Here is a 10,691-nt window from a genome sequence, read left to right as displayed (position 1 = left end):
CCTTCCTTAAGGAGCTCAGCCAGGGAAGGAGAGAGATAAAAGGCTGAAGTTGCTACACGATTTAAAAGCAAACAGGAGGGAAAACAGAACTTTTCTTACAAGGCCAAGTAAAACACCAGTGAAGGCAAGACTGAAATGGGTCGGCCTGCGAAAGGGGCCAATGAAACGACTCAGACATTGGGCACAAAACCCACTGCAGAGAGAGGGGAGTCGCGGAGGAAGGAGCACATTTTGGCAGCTTGTGGGTTCTCCGTGGCAGAAATAAGAACTTGTACACACGGGGGTGGGCAGGAGAGGGTGGGGGGAAGAGCACCCAGCCTTAATAAACTAATCTCGGCTAATGTAATGTTTATCGAGTTCGTTGGATAATGATACCATGTGTGTCATTATCATCATCAAAACCCAATCTATGTTTTAAAAAGTTACAGATGATTAACACAACATCAAGTTGTTGAAAACAATTACTTAAAACCCACACATAGACACAGACACAGACGCATACACACACACACACACACACACACACACACACACACAGAACCAGGAGGTCCCCATATTCTGTAGAATGAGGGAGGCTGCAGCTGTAGGCCGACAGCTTTCATATCCTCATTTGAATAATGTGTCCTGAATCTGTCACTTTATTCATTCTCCTTATGCTCAGTGTACTCTACATCAACAACAAATTAAGTTGTAAATAAGAGACAATCATCACTTTTGTTTTTAAGCAGCTACTGCAGAGAGAATTTCAATGTACGCTCCTTTCGACAGGGGGAAAAAGAGGTGCTAGTGTTTGCTTTCCTAAGCACAAATATGGGGAAACTAACAGAAACAAAAACAGAAACAGTTTACTGTGGCTGAGGGGAGGAAAATAAAATTCTCTAAAGCACATCCCTCCAGGACCAACTGAAATTTCTTCCCAGGAGTTAAGACACAGAAAGACGGAGGTTAAGTTTCCCGGACTAGAATGAAAACCTGTGCGCCCAGTCCTTTCGTCTTAACACACAAGGAGCCTCCTCTTTGCTTGGCAAAGCCTTAGACCAAAGGACAAATGCATTAAATCAATTACAACGTAGGTGTATTCACCAACCAACTTCACACTCATCTCCATTAACTTCCAAGAGTTCAAATCACTACCTCATGCACAGAAATTGAAAACATTAATAATGAAATATGTCCTTACCTTTACATCAGAGAAGTAGGTTTTCAGCATGTTGGAGCTGGGATAACGGGTGTAAAAGAACATGAGCTTTGCTTTTTTCAAGTGATTGGGTGACAATCCTTCCTGCATGTAGGATGCAATTGGTTAAGGAAACAATTTCTTGAAACACAAGCACCTACCATCCCCCCCGTCCCCCCCCCCCCCCCCCCCCAGGAATCTGGAGGGCCACCACCCAGCAGCCATAGGCATTCTGGAAGATAAATGGCGCTGGCCATGGAATCCACCACTAACTTGCTGCTGCCTGCTCACAATGACCACTGCCGGTCAGAATTTGCCAAATATAATGGCGAAGATGCACAATTTAGTTGCGGAATCCTGGAGACTTCGTGGTGAGGATGGCAAAACATTCCCCCTATTTGAAGTCCTTACGCTATCTATACGTTCACTTGTTGCTAAGGAGACAAATGCACCCAACAGGTACTGCACAACTCTTTATCGTGAGAGTTTTTTCCTTCTTCACAATTACAGTTCTGTTTGTTCTCTCCGCTCTCTGCAGATGACATCCAGTTATTATACTAATGTACACGAAAATATAAAATGCATTATTCTGAACACTGTCAGGCAAGCTTCACATTTCACCTTTCAGCGCTCATATAACGGAGCATCTTGACTCACTTTCTTCCTGTCTTATTATTATATCCTTTTAATTGTTTCCTTTTCAATAACAGCTAAAACTGGGGAGGGGTAGTTTGGGCACCGAGAGAACGGGGAGGGGGGGTCGCTTTTGTTAGAGCAACGATCCAAAACCAAATACGATTTGCCTCTCCTGGATTTATAGTTAACTCCTTTGAGAGTGGCACAGTGGTTGGAGCTAACAAATCAATAAATGTGGGTTAGCAGATCAATAAATGGCCACTTACCCAAAATAAGAAGGTCTATTTATCTGGAAACATCATTACCTTTTAGATCTGTAAACAGCAGCAACTAAAACAGTTCCCAAGAGAATGTGAGGCTAAGCATAACCATCCAGGCTTCCTGATTCTCCCCCAGATTCTTGGCACTCCTCAGCAGACTCGGAGCTGGGATGGCTCTGGTCACATCTGTGCCGCAGCCTGGCCCTGCCATTTCCTCAGCAAATTAATGGCTTTATAATTTATCAGAAATGAAGATGCACGTGGAGAAAATCAATGTGGTCCCCCACAAGGTCAATTAAGGGTCCTTCCTAGAAGCTTCTCTAAGGATTTTCTCTTAAAAGAGAGTCTGGGAAAAAATAAGGGGAAAAAAAAGAAAAGAAAATATGTACGTGTGGGTGTGCGCACACACACACACGCACACGTAAGCAAACACACACACTTGGCTGACAAACCCAACAAAAATTTCACACCGTATGAAGCAAGGTCAAATAAACACAGATATTTAGGAAAGGTGAAAGTTTCTAAATTACCATCATCAAGTACGGCATGACCAAGCTTAGGAACACAGGGAAACCAGAAAGCTCCTAGAGAAGCATAATCGAGTTAATACTGATAAGTTCTTGACTACTTATAACAGGGGGTTTGACCAAATATTCTGCTGAGAATTTGATCAATTAGCATTCCCGTTAATATCACGCAATTTGAAAAAGATCACCTTAGTTTGTAAATTGAAAGGTTAAATATTGAGCCTTTTGTTTTCACTGTAAATAAACACTGAAGAAAGAAATTTTGATGTTTTATCTGTAAGCCAAAGCAGTTTAACTGAACTTGTGTTTTTGTTTGAGATCCTTAATGATTACAAAGACGATAATTTATGACTGACATACTTCTTGTGCCAAGGAGAGGGCTGAAAGGCCCTCCAGTAACCTCCATTAGACTGAGAGAGGGGACTAAAGGAGCCCGGCACACTTCAGGACCATCTGTCCAAATGGATAAGTGAAATAATAGTTGCAAGCTGTCTCCTATTGCCTCGTGATAAGAGTTTTAGGCAAGTCCAAACTTTGACAAACATCCTCAGATCTGGGTTCTAATCTGTTCTTTCAGAAGGCTACGTCCAAACAACCTAGTACAATTAATTATTAGCAGGGAAAAGTTCCAAACCTTTTCAAATTTGGTCTCATACAAAATGAATTGTTTTGCTGTGGTTCTCAGATAGTTACTGAGCCACCAAAACTTCCTGAAGCTTTCAGTGTCTTTAAATTATGCTAAGATGTTTTCGTCTTTTTTTATCTAAAAAGACAGAGCAAAGTATCCATCGTATTTTGGTTGGGATTTAAAGGCTTTTTATTTCATGAAAAAAATCATCCTAATTTGAATTTCTCAAGTACGTTTTTTTGCTTTAAAATGCTTCCTGTTGGAAATACTTGGAATCAATCAGTGGAAATGAAACACAGAATACATCTTTATTTCTTGCTCATCGTGTAATTAAGATAAAATTCCCATAAAATATATGTTTCTAATAAACTATTAAAAATAGCTAATGAAAGATTTAAAAGCCAACAGTTAGATAATCCTTTTTTTTTCTCTTCAAAATAAATCTGAACTGACCAATTGGTTAATTTCCCTTTTAAGTGCTTGTGCTGAAAAGCAACTGTTCTTCCAAGAAAGCACTAGCTGTTTCCAGGATACTTACACACGCACAATGACTCATGATGGAATAGATTCAGTAAACATACAGCTGTACTGAACACGAGCTAAGCTCCATTCAAGGCCAGGAAAGAAAATGAGCACAAATAAATATTAAGGAGGTAAAGGGGGGGGGGGTGGGGTGAGGGGGGATGGAACGCAAACAAGATCTGTCCCGGCAGCTCATGTGGCTTTGCCTCAATTCTCTTAGCCATAGCTTTGTGAAGACAGATGACATTCAATTCTATGTATAATGCAAAATAGACAATAACTGCTGAAACTTGAGACAGCTGCCAGGTGTAAAAAAAAAAAAAAGAAAAGAAAAAGAAAGGAAAAGAAAAGAAAAAGAAAAAAAAACGATGATAAATCCATAAATTAATGAAAGACATCTGCTCGGGAATATAAAAGATAAGAGAAGTAGGGTACTGCAGCTGAACCTAAAATGGTGTGCAAACAACCTGAGAATTTAAGTGTTGTCTGTTTACCAAGCACAATATAACTTCACCTAAACAGCAGCCGCGGGAGAAGCAGCAGAGGCAGCAAAAAGGCAAATGGGAGAATAATAGGTTGTGAAGGCTGCAGGAAGAAAACTCTTTTTTTTCCAACTGAACCCTGAATTGTGACTAGAGGTTTTACATGCTGCAGTTCCAACCAAATGGATCGGGACCACTTGCTTACAATTTCTAAAGCGCTTTGAAACCCAGAGAATTTTAGCTTGCTCCTTAGGCTCTGATTTGCTATGTTTCTAGTTTTCCTCCCTTAGAATCCTTAAAAGGGGAGAAAAGATCTAAACCCTCACATTTAATTAAAGGGACAGAGCAAGTTGTTGCTCCACAAAGGAGTTTAACATAATCGGTGGGATGTGTAGTTTATGGATATATATATTTTTAATTTACTTAGTCCATAATTGGGGGGAGGGGGAAGGGGAATCCAGAGTCTTCCAATCTTTAATATACATGTTTCGCTACAGCTAATACACCTAACAGAATTCCTATGGCCCCGCACCACTTCCAAAGATGTAAAACATCAACTTCTATGGATTAATTCCCATTTTAGAAATTCATTTTTAACTCAGGTTTTCTAGATGGATTTTAGTTTCAAATTATTAAATCATTTTCCTTTTTGAACTTCACGTGTTTTTTAACCTTCTCCCTAAAAGTCGAACAGGGAAAGCTGACTGTCACGGAGAAGAGGTTCAGTTTCTTCCCTTGCATGTCTTAAGTGCTTAGAACACCGCTCTTGTGCTCTAATTGGGTGCATGCAAATGTTTGAGGCCCGAACAAGGCTATTTTTCTTGGGATGCAAAGAGGATGAATGACAAGGAACATCAGGAGGAAAAACAACTGGCTGGCTGTTTCTTTTGGAATTTGAATAAAATTCAATATTTGATTAAATAGATTCATTTGCAAAGATACTGAACACAGTTTTTATATCCAAGATGTGACCTTCTGGTGCAGGTTCACTGACATTCAGTTTACCATGCACACACATTCACTAGTTCCTTTCTATTAGAAGGGGTAACAAGGTAGTGTGCTCTATTACGTACAACATATATGCCTAATGTGCTGAACTCAGAATGGATTTATCCGATAAGCTGGTGTTCTTAATAGTTCTTATCTTGGCTACTTTGTTCAGGGAAACAGATGATGTCTTTTGCGGTGGGAAAGAATTGTTCCTTAAGAATTCAATTATTCATTACAGTTTGGAAAGCCATGGACTAAAAATAAAAACAATAATGACAGTCATGAAGGTACCATTTCATCCCATTTCTCCTCATTTCTATTGATCTTTTCTAAGAGTAACCGCAGAACAGGTTCACATATGGCCTTGTCTACCTAAACTGAAGTAAGATGACTTGCTGTTATCTTACTTCAGTAAGATAACCAGAATCTCTGGTTCCCAGAGGTTTCTTTAAACTAAAAGCTTGAGAATTTTGCCTAGACACCATCAGGTAAGTCAAGGGGAGAACTCATCGCCATACAAGGATGGAGACAGGAGAAAAGCAGACCCAACCTCTCAGCAAACACTCAGATCCTCACTGGCTTCAGAACTGTGTGAACTCTAGAAAAGGATGCTTGCCTATCTTCTTCCTGAGAAATAATACAGCAAAGAGATAAACGGCTAAAAGGGCGAGATCATAGAAGGGAAAAGAGAAAGAAACAGAGGCTGGAAGGCTGGCATATGGGAAATGTAATCATTCATTGCAGCAAGGGGCCAAAATTATTTAGCTACACAAAATAAACAACTCCAGGTGTAAGCAACTAACATTTCCTATGAATACAGGTGTTTCCAAACCGTTGCTGTTGAGCAGAATCTTCTATGGTAAGACAGAGGCGAAGTTATTCCTCTGAAGAAGAAGCAACTAAATTCTCTTTAAAGTCTTTGATATGTATAGAAAGAAAAGGAAGTTCTTTCTATTCAAATCCTCAAAATTCCTCAGGGGATTTAGAGAGGGTGAGACAGTGAGCATAGTCAACACTTAGAGCGATCTAAAGATTTTTTTCTTAGAAGACCCAACTTATTAAAAAAAAAAAAGCACAGGCATAATTATCTGGATACGGTGACAAGTCTAAAAAAAAAAAACAAAACAAAACCAGAAACTGGAATCTTGAGTTAAAGAGTTTAGTATGGCCTTATAAGACTTTGAAACCTGGCTTCAAATATTCATCCAAATGGGCACGTCCCTTTCCTGTGTGTGTGCGCACACACGCGCACAAGTGAGAGAGAGAGAAACAACCCACCATCACTACCACTGGCTTCAAAATGAAGTAAGGGATCTCTGAGGAGCAATGGGGTCTAGCCCTGGACATGAGCCTGGTATGAACCCCAGAAGGTGCTCTCCTGCAGAGGGTAAAAAAAAAAAGTTCAAGGTCTGTGTCTATGTACTTTGCCTTTCTCATCACCAACAGCCATAGTCCAATTGGACCAATGTTTATTGCCTGCCTATGATGTGTAAGGCATGGTGCCTGGCACAGCTTTGATTCATGACTGGTGGATTAAACTTTAGAGCTCTGAAAGTCAGAAGTTAAATCAGCAACCAAACCAACACTCGATTTCTATTTACATCTTAAGTCCTCAAATCTTTCTCTCAAGACGTCATTCTCCTCTTCCTCTCTATGGAAAGAGACAATGTGCTTAACTACCCAAGTGTGTCTCATACTTGTGGCTCCCATTCACCTTATCAGAAATCTTCACTGTTATCCTGAGCTGGCTGGAAGGAGATGAACTTCATATCAAGGAAAACACATTTCCACCATAGCTGGGACTTTGCACTTACACGGCAGCCTCTGGAGTAGGGTTAGATATGAAAATGTCAATCTCTAGTCATCAAGACGATTGCTCAAAACCCTTAATTTAGCAACAGCCAACTTAATTGCTAAATTTCATATCCATCTGGCAATTTATAGAAAAGAAATGTCTCTAGTTGCCCCCCAATGCTACTATTCTACTCCCCCAAAACATCAACCACCACAAGATTTTAAAAAATTTACTGAAAGGACCAATTTACAGAGAAAAAAATCGTGAGTTAAAAATAGCTAGAGTTCAGGACAGGTCTAATCAAAAAATGTAACTGGCATCTCTACATAAAAGTCAGGTTCAAAATATAAAAGAGACATAAAAGAGGCATTTTTAAAGTCGAATACGGCTGAGTTTTATATTTAATTGTGCTCTCTCGCTTTCCAAAATAATTTGCTTTGTGTATGTTAGGACAAAAGATTTCTGTGTATGGCTGAACAGAGGTTAATCATGCATAGAGGCAGCTGCACCAGACCCAAAGAACAGACCTTGGGTGAACGGGAGAGAGATGGATACCGTCTGAATAAATCAGTACCTGTATATTTCCTTTAAAACAAACAAACAAACAAAAGAACACACCTCACTTGAAGAATAAGGAGAGTCTCTAACTCCCTATCCACAACCATCTTTCTCCCACTGCAGCCTCCCATCAGTAGACTGTTCCTCATAAGATTTAATCAGGCCTTCTTTAAACAGACCAGGAGCCTTATAGATTAACTAAGGGGAGAATTCTTCTTATGGACTCTTAGGGATCTGAAAACTGATTTTTCTCTCTTTATTCTGCTATGAAACTTACATTAAAATAAAACCTGATAGAATTCAATATTACAATGAGATTTTTTTTTTTCCACCTCTAAATCTACTCTTGGGGAAAAAAAAAAAGGATTAGAAGATAATACCGGAAGAAACAGCAGAAAAAACCCTGCTGCAAAAGCACAAATTAAATACTACCACTTTAGGGCAATTAACAACTTGTGAAAGTTACAAAAATGTTGGTTTCCTGTGAAGCTTTTGTGCAACCAGAAGTGCCTCACGCCTGCTGATAAAAGCCTATTACTCGGAAGAAGAGGAAAGACTGCATTCTTAAGAAGATAGTCATCTACATCATTCTAAACAATGTGTAAACCTGACCTTCTGGGAAGCCTTTTTGGTTTGGGCTTGTTTTCCTTGGGGGGCAAATGAAAGGATATTGCACTTCCCGAATAAGGTGAGATTTCGGACATGTCTTGAAGATCGCCACACTCGGATTTGATGAGAGACAAGGAGAGCCCTTCTGCGGTGCTGGGTGGATGTGCTGGTGAACAAGGATGGTGGCTCAGGTGGTGGGATGACATCTTGGTCCTCAGACTCGTGGTCTCCCTAGTTAAGTCTAAGGATTCAGGAGAGGCTCTGTCTTTTCCCGAGAAGGAGCCGGAGGGAGCACCTAATGGACTCTGAAACGGGTAGGCCATCAAGGGGAGGGGAAAGGGGTGGCGGAAGGTGGACGTGGTAAAGCCTGCGGTGGCCGACAGAGGCGACTGGTGCAGGGGCTGGTGGTGACCGCCGGCAGGGGGGCCGGAGGCAGACTGGTCAGATGAGTTTTTGCGGACCACCAGGGGCAGTGCTTCTGTCTGGTCTGTGGAACTGGGCATCTGCACATTGCCAAAGGTGTCCAGGGGGTTCGGAATGATGACATCGCCAAAGCACTGCAGGCGCTGGTTGGCGGTGTGGAAATTGTGGTTCTCCCCGTTGACTGCAAATCTGGCCTGGGGGATCTGGAGCGGCGGAAAGACCTGAGGAACCTGGCGAGAGGGTTTGGCGGAGAAGACTTTGACCACAGTGTCCACAACTTGTGACATGGCAGTGTTCAGTTCTTGTTTCAAGGTCTCGGCCAAATGTTTGCCTTCGGGTTGTAAGGAGTTTGGCCCGTGGTCTCTTTCTTTGTTGTTGCCTTCTCGCTTCGGCTTGTTTTCGGCCATTTCCTGCTCCCGGATCAGGGCCCGGGCTCGGTCGATGAACTGCCCCGGGTCCAGCTCGCACATCTCATTGTCTGACCTCCCCACGGAGTCCTGGGCCCTGGCATCCAGGATCTCCGAGCGCATGCTGTCTTCAGACAGGTTACCATCTTCATCATTTTCAGAATCAGTGCTGTCATAGATCTGGTAGAACTTTTCCTGCAGCTGGCGCAGCTGTTTCTGCATGTCCTCCAGCTGCTGTTTCAGCTGTCGGCGCTCCTCTCGCTTCTGTTCTTTGCGGGCTGAAACCAGCTGCTGGAAACTCTGTTGCTGCTGCTGGGGCAGCTTCTGCTTGCGTTTGTTTTCTCGGTAACTTTCTCGGGGACTCACAGACTGCGGGGCCATATCTCTTTCATTTTCATTGCCCCGTAATGCCACACTGGGGGAATGGCTCATACCCCGGATTATATTCTCAACCCGGGCGCGCTTTGCTCTCAGGTGCTCGTCACATAAGCGATCCATATCAAACTGGCTCATAGTAGGCCTGCCAAAAGGGGAAAGACACTCTGGGGGGCTGTCTCTTGAAGAGTTGCTGCATATATCCTCCTGATGTACTTCAGAGCCTGTACTAGAGAGACCGCTGGCTTGGAAACTGGGCTCCGTGCCACCATTTTTGTTCATGTTATTTTTCAACAGCTGGGAAATTATGGTTGCTCCTGGAAAAGGCATCATGGCATCTTCATATGAGTTCGCCCTCTTCAGCAGCTTGCGGAGTACATTTGACTTTTCCCCATCTGCATGCTGCACCACTGAATACTCAACATCCTGCTCGGAACCTTGGGGATTCATGGCACTAAAAAACGTCGCTCTTGCCTTAGCAAAAAATGCAGATGCTGTCCCTACCGTCCTTTTCACTCCAATGTCAACTCTTCTCCTCTTGGTTTGCCGGCTTAAGAGGGCTGTGCTGTCATGGTCAGGCATCACTGGACAGTTATTGTGCCATCTTGAAAAGCTCGTCAGCTGGGCACAGCTCAAGAATCCTGGGACCCTGGCCAACAGAACAAAAGGACTGATGAATCATTTTCTTTAAATTTCTCCAAATTTCCTGACCTCAATCCTGAATCAAATGCAAAATGCATAGGCTCTGGGATTTATGGCACATTACAATTATTGCAATTTATTATGCACTCTGCTTGAAATGAAACATTTTTAAATATTTCTGCTCCACTGGTTTAAGATGGATTAAGATTAAAAAAAAAAAAAAAAAAGCAAAAACTGCTTAAGCACCAGTAATATGATTCTCTTTCACAAATGCCTAAAATGATACTGTTTATCTTCAGAAGAAACAGTAGATTATAAGAACACAGCCTCTGACAACCAATTGATTAAATTTTGGGCACTGAGATTCATATTACAAAAGAAGATAAAAGTGGTCTATACGTAAGAAATAAGGTTACATTTTGAGGATGCGTGAAATTTGGATGAAAAATTCCATTTCTGCGATAAAATTATTGTGGCTTTAACACAATTAAGGGGAAAAATGACTCTAAAAATGCAAATATTTCACACACACACCCTTTATTACTGAATTTTAAAACATTTTTGTCATACGTGAAATGGGGAGGAGAACACTCCCACCAGCATCTTTCCAACATAAATGGCCAATTTAGCATGGAAATAAGTGCACAAATACTCATTCTA

At 41.6% G+C, this 10,691-nt stretch overlaps 1 protein-coding gene across 2 annotated transcripts in view; it reads right to left on the bottom strand.

Moving 5' to 3' along the window:
* Positions 1 to 10,691, bottom strand: part of PROX1 (prospero homeobox 1) — a 50,607-nt gene that overhangs the window by 31,788 nt on the left and 8,128 nt on the right. For both annotated transcript variants that reach the window (XM_033853221.2, XM_073803290.1), the window contains exons 2-3: positions 8,247 to 10,038; positions 1,181 to 1,288 (exon numbers count right to left, since the gene is read on the bottom strand). In XM_033853221.2, coding sequence (XP_033709112.1) covers positions 1,181 to 1,288; positions 8,247 to 9,971 — 1,833 coding nt within the window. In that variant the 5' untranslated portion in view covers positions 9,972 to 10,038. The remainder of the gene's footprint in view (positions 1 to 1,180; positions 1,289 to 8,246; positions 10,039 to 10,691) is intronic.

This window comes from Tursiops truncatus, chromosome 1 (genome assembly GCF_011762595.2).
Source record: "Tursiops truncatus isolate mTurTru1 chromosome 1, mTurTru1.mat.Y, whole genome shotgun sequence".
In the NCBI taxonomy this organism is placed as follows: Eukaryota; Metazoa; Chordata; class Mammalia; order Artiodactyla; family Delphinidae; genus Tursiops; species Tursiops truncatus.
This window is presented reverse-complemented; position numbering and strand designations above follow the sequence as displayed.